Source organism: Seriola lalandi, unplaced genomic scaffold (genome assembly GCF_002814215.2).
Source record: "Seriola lalandi dorsalis isolate HSWRI2012SDOR001 ecotype SW California unplaced genomic scaffold, Sedor1 jcf7180002054874, whole genome shotgun sequence".
Lineage (NCBI taxonomy): Eukaryota > Metazoa > Chordata > Actinopteri > Carangiformes > Carangidae > Seriola > Seriola lalandi.
Window position 1 is genome coordinate 283106 of NW_019525427.1, and position 12375 is coordinate 295480.

General features: G+C 41.3%; 1 protein-coding gene across 1 annotated transcript in view; it reads right to left on the bottom strand.

The window, feature by feature from the left end:
* Positions 1–562: 562 nt before the first annotated feature.
* The window catches only part of wdfy1 (WD repeat and FYVE domain containing 1), a 15530-nt gene continuing 3717 nt past the window's right edge, over positions 563–12375 (bottom strand). Inside the window, exons 5-12 of the mRNA XM_023428388.2 lie at positions 10486–10636; positions 10283–10395; positions 7258–7384; positions 6368–6473; positions 5820–5921; positions 5599–5729; positions 5339–5447; positions 563–4282 (exon numbers count right to left, since the gene is read on the bottom strand). Coding sequence (XP_023284156.1) covers positions 4223–4282; positions 5339–5447; positions 5599–5729; positions 5820–5921; positions 6368–6473; positions 7258–7384; positions 10283–10395; positions 10486–10636 — 899 coding nt within the window. The 3' untranslated portion in view covers positions 563–4222. The remainder of the gene's footprint in view (positions 4283–5338; positions 5448–5598; positions 5730–5819; positions 5922–6367; positions 6474–7257; positions 7385–10282; positions 10396–10485; positions 10637–12375) is intronic.

A 12375-nucleotide genomic window follows, 5' to 3' on the forward strand; every position in this document is an offset into this window, starting at 1 on the left:
CCCCCCCCCCCCGCTATTCAGACTAAATCCAGGTTACATCCCTGTTTATCCAGAGTCATAAAATATTAACCATTTGTGTGAAATTTTGTTTTTCTGAGGTCACCGTGACCTTTGACCTTTTGACCACCAAATTCTAATCAGTTCATCCTCGAGCCCAAGTGAACGTTTGTGCCAAATCTGAGTTCTGGAGATATTGCATTCACAGATCCAAAAAGTCATGTTTTTGTGAGGTTGTTGTGACCTTTGAACTTTGACCTTTAGCCACCGAATTCTAATCACTGTGTGCTTGAGTCCAGGTGAACGTTTTTACCACATTTGAAGAAATTCCCTCGGGGCGTTCACAAGGCCAATACCATGTTTTGTGAAGTCACCACGCCATTGACCTTTGACCTTCGACCACCAAAATCTAAGCAGTTCATCCTTGAGTCCTAGTGAACGTTTGTGCCATATTTGAAGAAGTTCTGTCAAGGCGTTACTGAGATATCGTGTCCACGACAACGGGACGGACGGACAACCCGCCGGCGCGGAGACATGAAAACAAACAAACAAACAAACAGTCAAATAAACATATCAGAATATCTTTATTAAGCATCGATTCACTCTCTGTGTCTGAGGGCACTGAGAGCCTAATGTCAGTACTGTATTGTCAGCAAAAGTATTTAAAAAATACAAGTATTTTTGAGATATACATTAACATCATGTTGGAACAGCAAGTGTCTTTTTTTTACTTTTTATTTATTTATTTTTTTTTACAAGCAGTTCAAAGAGGAAAAAGTCAAACCAAGCAGAAAACAATTTACACAGTTTGAGTTTATGGGCCACGGTCTTTTAGGAAAATGACTCATGTTTAAAAGTGTTGATGGCCTCCCATCAACATGAAGGCCATCCGTTCTAGTGTTTAATGAACTAAAAGATGACAGAAACAAAACGACTCCTATAAATGCTCCATCTGGTGAAACAAACGATAAACCATTTACAGCGCGACACAAATCTACTCCCGTCCTTCCTGTGACGGTCCGACAATCTGAAGATCTATTTCATTAGCTGCTTCTGCAAACAGCAAATCCTGCCCATCCATCATATCTTTAACATCTTGTCCATCTGCTGTGGAGAAACTCTGTTTATCACTAAATGTGATTTGTTGCAGTGACATGATGAGGAGTGATGACTGGAAGAGGCTTCAATGTCCGGTTAACAGAAAAAAAAGGAAGGGAGAGCTTTGACTCCTGATTGTACGGTAGCATCGTCAATAACCCTGTAGATCCCTGATGACGCTTTTATGATTTTTTAAAATCACACTTACGGGTTGGACTGAGATCAGTTTGCCAGTACTGTTGACTGACTAAAAATTGTTCAGCCAACCTAAGTTCAATACTTCAGATACGACAGAAGTTCAGTTATAATATGAGTCTTTAAAACATGCAAAAGACTTTAAAGCTGCACTAATTAATATTTTCATATTAACAATAGCACAAATGGCTCAGTGTCATGTGAAAGATGTCACTTCTTGCTATGACCCCACAGAAAATTATCACCTATCTCTGCAGTTGCTCAGCTCTGTGCAGCTTTTAATGATTTAAATCTCCCTGTTTTGATGCTTTGATAAAGCCCTCTGTACACTATCTGCAGACGTGGTAAACAGGAAGTGGACAAAATATTAACCAGATGTCCAGAAACACAGCTCCTATTGAATGCAAACATTGCTTCTTGTATAACCGTTTGCTAGCAGATTCACCACATCTTTATAACATGGTATTACATTATCAGCTTGTTCCACTTCCCCAAAGTGGCCCAAAAAAATTAATTATTGCAGCTTTCTTAATATATTTTGTTATTTTTTTTTATAACTATATCATTTTAAGGCCAAGAGCTTTTTGAATTCACTCCTGTTTGGGAGAAAGTCCTGTCTTTTGAGGCTTTTTCATCTTTTACAAAAATCTGATTTTGAAGGGAAACGACAGAGGGATGTTCAGATTTAAAAATAAAATACTGGCTACTGACAAATCAAATCAATCAGTCTAACCCCAAGTATGATATTGTGTGACACTGTGTGTGTGTGGGGAAACAATAGAGGCTGTAACCACCGCTGTCACGCGATCAACCAGTCGATATCTGTCCATGTTAAGATGTAAAACACTGCAGCTCATCTCAACATTACCGAGTTTGCTTCATAAAGAGCATTCAACATGTTTTTCGTTTGTCACTACGACAGAAATAAAGACTATTAGATGGGCACAAAGAAAAGTAAACAACATTTACAGTGATAATAGATAAATACTTTACTACAAATATAAATATACACTACATGATCAGAAAACTGGAATGTGACTACATTTTCAAATCAGGAATCCCAACATTATAATGCTCATTTTTCCACTTACAATAAGGCAAGCATCAAGTCTAACATTAGAAGATATTAGCCGCTATTTACAGGGACGCTACATCGAATTCAGCTATTATCCCTCCCAAATCTGAACTTAGAAAAAGAAAGAAAGAAGGTTTTGATTCAAAGACAAAGACCACCGAGTTGTGCAATTCAGTGCAGTGGTGAGAGTGTAATGAGACGTCCTTGATGCACACAGATTTGTGAGGGGAAGGAGGAGAGCTCAGAGCAGGAAGTGAAAAAGACAGGAAGACATGAAATGCCGTCGAGATATCCAGAGCTTCGTAATGAGGTGAGTGCGTGAGAAAGTGAACGAGCGTGAGTGAGTGAGTGAGTGAGTGAGTGAAACAGTTGCGAGCACTGACAAACCACTAAAAAAGGCTTTGTGAGTGTATCCGTCTCTCTTTAAGGCTTTTTTGAAAGGAGACAGGCACCCTTGATCTGACCCACGATTCAGCAGGGAGGGAGGGGGAGGGGGAGGGGGAGGTTGGCGGACGATTCAACATGACAGCTGTTACTGCTGCATTTAGTTTGGAGTACCTGTTCAGTACCTGTTGCCTTTCTGGTGGCACGAAACTTAAATTTACACCAAAAAAAAACATTACTATTTATATATTTTTTCTTTTTAGATTACAGATGAAAACTAATTCTCATGAGGCATCGGGTTTACACCATCAGTGCTGTGTTTGTTTTCTAAAGGGAGTGAGAATCACCTAGGAGACAGTGATGCTGTGCTATATATATATATATAGTTTCTAAGTAAAGTTGGAGACTTAAACCCACACTAATCAAACCTTGAACTGTTAATTTCACCGGTACACATCAGTATGGCTGGGAATAGAAACATCAGGAAATGTTACTATGGCAACATATTCCAGTTTGCCTCACCTGGGATCATGAGGTGGAGGCTGGGTCGACTTTATCAAATTTCTGTGGCAGTTTATCAAGAGATTTAGTTAATCCACTAAGAAAGAAGCCGGTCTTCTCTTCAGTAATCACGTCTTATTAAACAGTGACGACTGACATGAACAGACCCCGCCCCCAATTTACTGATGTAAAACCTCCTGAGAGTGATTTAAGGCCAACTAGTGAAAGAGAGGAACAGAAACAGATTAAGAGAGGAAAAAAAGAAAAGACAGAACAAAGCTGATCACTTTGATCAGTGCGAGTCATTTCAAGCGAGTATCTGCTATACACATGATGCACAGCTATATACAGATGATTAGGGTTTTCTTTGTACATGTTACAGTGAGTAAGATGCAGTTAGTGGGCCACATTAATAAGGAGGAGAAGCTAGTGTGAACGGCAGGTCGATTCCATGAAACCGAATTTTACAGTGCAGGGGTAATAATAAAAAAAAGAAAAAAGACCTTTGTCAAAAGAAGCATCAGAAATATTGAATGTAAACACTAATATCAATACAATTCCTCCCATAGGAGAAACCATTACAATACATGCACACTTATACATACACACACACACACGCGCACACACACTGTTGTGCTTAGGGTTCTGTTTCGGATCAGCGCAAAAAGTCAAAAATCAGTCACACACACTTTCATGTAGGACTGACAGTTAGTGAAATTAAAGAGTTTGTTTATGAGAAGCAAAAGGACAGTGGAGGGGTACACTATCACACACACACACACACACACACACACACACACACACACACACACACACACACACACACACACACACTCACCCATTCACCCAGAACAGGCCTGGTTGCAGCAGAAGATCCCAGGCGTGATGGGGAGATGCACTGTACAGAGGGGTTTCCATGTAACAGGAAGAGTGGGCGGAGCACAGGGAGAAGCATGTAGTGGGCTGGGCCAATCAGCGCGAAGAGAAGCCTGTTGCTAAGCTACAGCCAACCACCTGCGTCATATCCCAGATCTGTGGAGACAAACAGCCAATAACAGTGACAGGAGGAGGCCTGGTACAGAGCTGCATTGTTATTGTCAGGTGAACTGAATGTAACTGAATGTTACTCTGCTCTCAGGTCATTAACCTTTTCTATCACAGATCATTTCAACCAAATGATGCAAAGGAAATAGATATAAAGTAAAGGTGATATAAAGGAACAAATTAAAAAACTTAAAACTCAAAGTGATACGTCACCAAAAATCTCATGTTTTAACCCATGTAGGGTTGAAAGTTTGTAGTTTGCTTTTTAATGGAACTTAACTTATTAACTTTCATTGTTTTTTTAACAATGGTAATAAAGATCTGTTCTATTATATTCTATTCTATCAGGCTCAATAGCGACAAGTTTACATGGTGGGAAAGAAATGTGGACAATTAAAAATGTCCATAAGAAAGTTTTTATAACCATCTGCCGGCATAATCCACACGAGACAAACACTTATCAATTATTTTAATATTCAAATAATCTGCCAAATATTTTCTTAATTAATCAATGTATCATATGGTTAATAAAATGTCAGAAATAATAAAGAAATGCAGCAAATCTTCTATTAAGTAACTATTAACTATTAAGTTAATTTGAAACTGTAAAAACTACCTCCTGCCCCAACGATCCTGCTCAACACCTGCGGCTACATTTAGTATAATTAATAATAATTATTATTACAGTTATTAGCTGTCATTATTACATACACAACTGTCTGCATGAAAAAATGGCTTCAGTTATTAAAGTAATTATCAAAATAGGTGATTTTTTTCCATCCATGGTGATTTATGCCGGACATATTTCAAGTTTTGCTATTGCTACATAGCTAACGTTAGCATGACTTATATATATGACTAAGGCTTTGGGTTTAGGTCTGCCTGCAGCGATATGAATCTAGGTTAACAGCAGTGTGAAGGAAATGATACTGATTTGATTCGTTTGAGTTTTGTGTAGAAGGTTCACTGTGTTTGTGTGTGTGTGTGTGTGTTACAGGCTGAACGCATGCATGAATTATCTGGTATCAAAGAACTGTTGTTGACCTTAACAATGCGGTCGCTTCCACAAGTGACCATCAGGCCTCTGGCTGGGTCCATGTCCATGTGGGCGATGTTGTGTTTCCCCTCGTGGAACGTGGCCAATGGTGTTCGACTGCAACACACACACACACACACACACACACACACACACACACACACACACACACACACACACACACACACAATGACAGCGTTTAATCAGAGTTGCCCTCTGAAGACAGGAGTAAAACGTGACTAAAAAGTTAGAGCAGGCCTTTACTCACTCTTCTTCTTTGATGGTGTCAAAGCAGACGTCACACACCCGCACTGGGAACTCGAAGCCCATGATTGGGAACGTGGAGCGTTTTGAGCTACATTTTCCACACACAGCTTTGCCGCACTTCCTGCAGTGGTGCTGTAACACAGGAAACACACGCGTACGTCAGAGCGACTCACGGTCGGGGTGAACGACCTCCGCTTAAGGACAATGATCACGCTCTCGTACCTGTCTGAGACCCAGAGTCTTAGTGTCCCACATCTGCTTGATGTTCCAGAAGAAAGGCTGCTCACACTTCTGACACGAGTCGCTGTCCAACCACTGAGGCGCCTGCAGAGACACGGACACGTTTAAGACCACTGTTAAAACATGCAGAAACACCATAATGAAGCCCACTAAATTAAATTGACTCTACAAGTGGAATAGTGCTGCAAAAACTGTCACGCAAGCAGCAACTGAGACCAAAATAAAGAGGAGAAATCTTAACAGCTTCCATGGTAACTACTGTATACTACTTTGATTAATATACTGGTGAGCAGCTGAAGCTTTAACATTTATTGTCAATTAGCATTGAAGAAAGTTACATCATCACTGGAGTATTTATTTTTTACAACAAGTCCAACTCTCGTATTATTTGCGTTTCACACTACATCTATGAGAAGAACTATTATAAACCATAAATAATACAATTAGAAAAATAAGGCGATTTAAAGAGTGGATCCAACTGTAAACCCTGTATCTGACTGTAACTGTGTCACAGCAGCAGTGAAGCAAACCTCCTCTCTCTGCGTGTCCATGTTCCACACCGCGATGCCTCCGTCGGCCGAGCACGACACCAGCTGCCTCGTCAACTGGAGGTAACGCAGCGCCTGAACACGTTCGCTGAGGGAGTCAAAGAACAAAGAGAAAGAACAGAGGCACATCTCTTGGAAGGTTAAATCGAAGCAGCTCTTACAAAATACCCACGGACAGCCTGAAACACACCGCACACTGTCTGCCCAGAACCAAACAGCAGACAGACAAAGTTAGCAACTAGCTGGTGAACATAGTGGAGAGTTTAGCAGCTGAGGGTAACAGACTGATGCAGAAAACTGTTTTAATCTAAATCTGCTACAATCAGTATTTTTACTGATAAATCCCATAAAAGGGAAGTTTAATACATTTAATACAGGAGAAGGAGAAAAAAGGAGTGAGAAGGACATCACAAAGGCTTGAGAAGAGATAAAGACCGGGCCAAAACAAGATTTAGCGCCTGTCGGACAACAACTCTCCTTTTTATTGGTGTCTGAGAGACAAACCTCTGTAAATCCTGCTGGGGTGCAATAGGATCTATGAAGGCTTGCTCTGCCACGCATCAGCGTACATGAGCTTTGCTGGTGACTAGGAGGCGTTGAAAGATGCACGTAGACCGAGAGGAGGAGATAAAAACAGAGTCAGTGCCTGGGGACAGCTGTTACTGACACCACCGAGAGCTGCCTTTGACAGGACAGTGAGGAGACGAGTGTCACAGAGGGACAAGATGGACACTGTTGTGAAAGGAAATGAAGTGGCGAAACTGTGTGTCCTTTCAACACCTACAGTCCAATTTCCCTAATTAAAGGTTTTCAAGCCTCCCAGGGAAAGCTAATTCTGCCTCCATATATGTACGAAACAGCGTAGGACTTACTGGTGTCCCTGCAACAATAGCGTCCGTCCTTTGCGGCCCCCGATGTCCCACATGATGACGCTGTGGTCGGAGGCCCCTGAGAACAGCAGCCTCTGGACGGGGTCCCACCACAGAGCTCCTATACTTCCTGGAGGAGTCGAAAGACAAAGGAACACATACTTGTTAGACAGGGACAGTGTTATGGTCTGACCTGTTGGCTCCACCTAGTGCATGCTAGAGGAACTACAGGCAGCTCCAGCCAAACACTGTGAACTTGAAACTGGAGGACCCCCCCCCCCTTCTAAAGGCATAATTTGCTCTTTTCTTTTTCTCCAGCGTTTTAGTGGATACCAGTTATACCAGTATCTCATTGACTGCTCCAGTAAAGAGCTGCTCTTAGCTTAGTCTTGCTTGCCAAGGAGTGTGGCATTCCTTCGGGACACAACTCTATGATCTTAAAGTATGTTATTAGCAAAGCAAATGGTCTGAATAATAAATGAGATATATTTTTTAAATATTTAAATTTGTTAAAATATGTTTGAACTCATCATTATAGGTCACTGAGTTTAGATTGATGAGCAAAAATTGTAATTTAATCCATTTAAAATTAAATCTATATCATAATAAAATGTGCAAAAAGTGAAGGTGTCTGAATACCCAGTGAATATAATGTAAATGTTTATTATTTAACATTTTAAAAAATCCTAATTCTGAAACTAATTAATTTAGTATGGTACATTATTTTGCATTAATGCTGGACGCAAGTTGGTAAAGGTAGACAAGCTCGCTAATGAGTGAGAAACATGTTTGTTAGCTTCTTGCTAGTTAGCTCACTTGCTAAATTGAAGTAGCAGTATTTGTTGTTGCTAGTACTGCTAACCAACTTGATAATTGTCGCCATCTGTGTCTGTCACAGTTAGAAAGTAACAAGCTATTTTGTGTAACTTTAAATATCTACATCATCTCATTACATGATTTCCTTTTTACTTTACTACATTTATCTGAAAGCTGTTGTTACTTCACAGATAAATAGATGAAATACAGATCATATGACAGTCTAATAAAATGTGGATCATAGTAAATATTTAACCTCTCAGTATAATGATGATGAATGGTACATGTGAAGTGGCATTAGGGCAGCAACAAGTAAATAAATCATGTCCGCTTCACTGGGAGTGCAGGGGACCAGTGGTGAGCAAAAGAAGATTTTGTCCTGTTCTGTGAACTCAGTTGTATTCAGCTGATCAACCACCCGACACAGACCATCTGTCCATTCATCTCAGAGGGTAGAGCTTATAACACATGATAAACACACCAGCCTTCTGTGGCTGTAGCCAAAATACCACACACTGCTACGCACAAGCCCTTTAACCCACAGTTATGATAACTTAAAATGCTTTTAACTGCATTTCTGTTTGCTTGAATCACAGATTTTCCAGAAAAACCGACTCGCAAAACTGTAATTTTTGTCCACGTTTTTTGTAAAATATCGAGCATGTACAGGAAAGGAACCGTGGGACAGACCGGATCTTGAACTCAGACCAGTCATATGATGAATTATAGCCTGTGGCAGGTGGTGGAGGACTGATTAGGCTGTAGCTGCATGAACCACAGGGGAAACCAAACAGCGGAAGCTCCATTCATAGCCGAGTTATTGACAACGTTTTGAGCCAATGTGGAGAAACAGTAGTCATAACTACATGTTCCTTTGCTGCAGCTACTTTTCCATGAGCTGACAGGAAAGAAAAAGAAATACTTCAGAGTATTTCCAGTCAGGAAATTTGTTAACGAACTGTACATTTATATTATACTTCCATATTTGTACGTTTTCTCTGCCGCCGAATGTGGTTTCTTGCAGTGTGCTAACTTCAGTAGAAAGACATGATAGAGACAAGAGTTAACATTGGTGTTGGTTTCCACCTCTGGAGACAGCTGTTGGCGAGTGAAGGAATCAAGTTTGATGCTGAACTTGCACTGTTTCCTCTAGACTGGTGAGCAAACAGCTGTTAATGCTATCATTAGCTATGTAGCAATAGCAAAACTCATAAATAGTAAAAGAGTTTCTCTCACTCCGATGTGTAGCCTGAGCTTTCCATCCTAATTTCCATGACATATTTTGGAAGGGACTCCACCTTGCGCTCATTAATATGTATCATCAGTTCCATTAACATGTATTATCATGAGCACCGAGGCTCATTTACAGATCAAAGAGACAGGTAGGAAATTTAAAAAAAACAAAACAAACATGTTATGGTTGTATGTTTTTCTACATTTCACAATGCATAGGACACACTAACATGGTCGCCTCATCTGGCTCATCCTGTTCTCAACAAGCTCCTGTGTGATAAACGGCCAAAGAAGAACACAGGCGAGTGTTTGTCTCACACAGCGAAGTGTCCTGGCAACGGATTTTTTTGTTGTTGTTGTGGGATTCATTTTCTTGGCCCCGCTTCAAGTACACTGAACCCCTGATTATAACTCCCATCTGAGTAACATATTCATCCTTTGACGATGCAGGAGGAGAGGGAGTTTTCCACCGTGTTAAGGATTCAAACGGACAGTGAACAGAATGATGAGCATGTTACCAGATCTCAACCCAAACAAGCAGAGATGGGGATTTCTGGAGCTGCGAGTGAGATAGTACTTTCCATCATCGTCGTCGTCCAATATGGAATTGGAATGAAATTGTTTGTGGAGCAGTGGTGTCACATCCTGCCGAGACACTGTGCTCGCTCACAGAGGAAATGTCAGGCTTTTATCAGACCTTCTGTGGCGGCGAGTTGTGGCTCAACACTCTACTCTGACATAATATATTTTGGTGGTTACAGGAAATACCAGTGGTTTAGCATATTTAAGCCAAATAACTACCATCTGTTCACACCTTCTGCTTGTCACTTCCCAAAGCATGCATCCATATTTTAGCTTTTACCACTTTTATTTTGCCAAATTTTTTCAATTTTCAAAATAAAATGTTCAGGCGATACGCTGCACTGTGAAAAAACGAATCCTGTGCTGGTGATAGAAGTGATTCTTTATGTGTCTTTACCTTCATGACCCTTCAGTGTGGTGATTGTGGAATACGTCTGCTTTTCCAGTTTCAGCAACGTGATCTGTCCTGAGTAGTCGCCAACGAAGGCGTGCTGCGTCTCGTGGTCGTATCTGAGTGGAGAGTCATGGCTTCAACAGGCTTAACTTAACTGAGGGATGCTCCTATGGACTAGTAACGCACAGTGAGTGAATGAAGGATACTGTAGGCAGGAGGCCCAGGCTGTGAAGTAGTGTCTCCCCAGCATGCTGCCGCTCTGGGTGCACATCCAGCTCACACTCTTGTCGTGCCCGGTACTCACCACCCACTCGCTCTCCAGGGAGAACACCATATCCGACACGCGGTTCTGGTGGGCTGCAAAACACGCACGCACACACACACACACACACACACACACACACACACACACACACACACACACACACACACACACACATATGGCATGTTTAACAGACACAAGTCATGTTGGATAAACATCAAACGAGATCACATCTACTCGAGTGGGCTTTTTATCCAAGGCGTCGTGGATGAGCGCCACCTAAGACTAATTTGCCCTTTCCATGTGCTGATCCCATCAGAGGCTCTGCTTAGTGTCGCAGTAATCCACACTAAGACTGACCAATCCCTTCAAACGATTTGTGCTCCCATCAGTCTTAATGGTCCATCTTGGGATCGCCCCTATGGTGCACACTCTTGTTGTCAGATTTCTGTGTTTCACAGCCAGCTGGGTTTTAACCCGGTCTGAAGCGCCACATTGTTTAGAACAAGTGGCCAAAAGCTACATTGACGTGATACAAAAATCAATACCAAAACCCCTGCGAACAGTCAATACACGGTATGTGCCGATATGCTATCTAATTATATATATAATTATATTTTCAGCTACATTAATTGATTTTCTGCTCACTGGGGGAGCAGGAAATGAAAACAGCTGCCTGCTGCAGGAAACATAAACACAAAACAGTGAAGTGAAAGACACTGAAACGCTCCACAGAGCTGAAAGGAACTGCTGATAATTCTGTGTGTGTTCATCAATACTATGTTTGTCCCTTGTTAATATAAAAATTGAGATTAAAAAACACTGATTGGCTCATGTGCATGTTTATGCAGCATGGATGAAACCAAAAGAGCCAAAACCTACTGTCTGGGTAAAAATGTAACGGTTGATGAGGAGGACTGCACGTAAAATGGTTCAATTTGATGCAACAATTCAGCTATAAATGAATTTTTATCTCAATTTAAACATCAAATAAATCTAAAGAATTACTGGAGGAAACATTTTTCTTCAAATTTAAAAAGGGAAGCGAGAAGAAAAGCATTGCTGCACAGTGTGACAAACAACATTACATGCAAACTAGACAGGCTTTATGACTGTGTTAAGATGAAGTATTTGAACCATTAGAACTCGGGAGAAAATAAAACTGAGGTCATGTCCCCCCCCCCCCCCCCCGACCCTCAAATGATAAGCGGTATAGCTAATGGATGGATGGACGGATGCATTTAAGTGCCTCATGACCAAACCGTGGACATGGATCCGGCCTCTGAGGCTCAAACTTTGATCCTCTCTCTCTGCTTTTCCTTTTATTTGTTTTTCCTCTTAGTATCTAGTCAAAGTGTTTCCTGTAACCTGCTGCTCTCCTCGCCGTCCGACGGAGCAATAAATTTCTATTGTCCCCTGTGCAGTGTGCACAAAAGACACTGCAAACCTGTTTACATAATAACGCAACACAGATTCTTGCCAAGTAATTAATCTGAACAACAGAGAGAAATGATTTCAATCATTCTGTCATAATAATTTATAACCTGACTGAACACATGTAAGCCGGTTTTGATCACCGGCCACTTTCCTTGTCAGCACCTACGAGGAGAGCAACTGCCAAAAGGCAAATGGCAGCGTTAAGCCCTGCCTGGCTTTGAAGTGCATACACGCTTCTTATTGCCTGTTTGATCAGATTGTGAGTCATGTTTTTTCGCTGTTCGGGCTCTGCTGCTTGATTCTGCATTAAGTGGTGGAAAACCAGATGGAGCATTCCAGTGGTGACATGTGGTGTTTGGTCCTCTAAAGTAACAGCCCGGGCCAGCCCCCCCCCCCC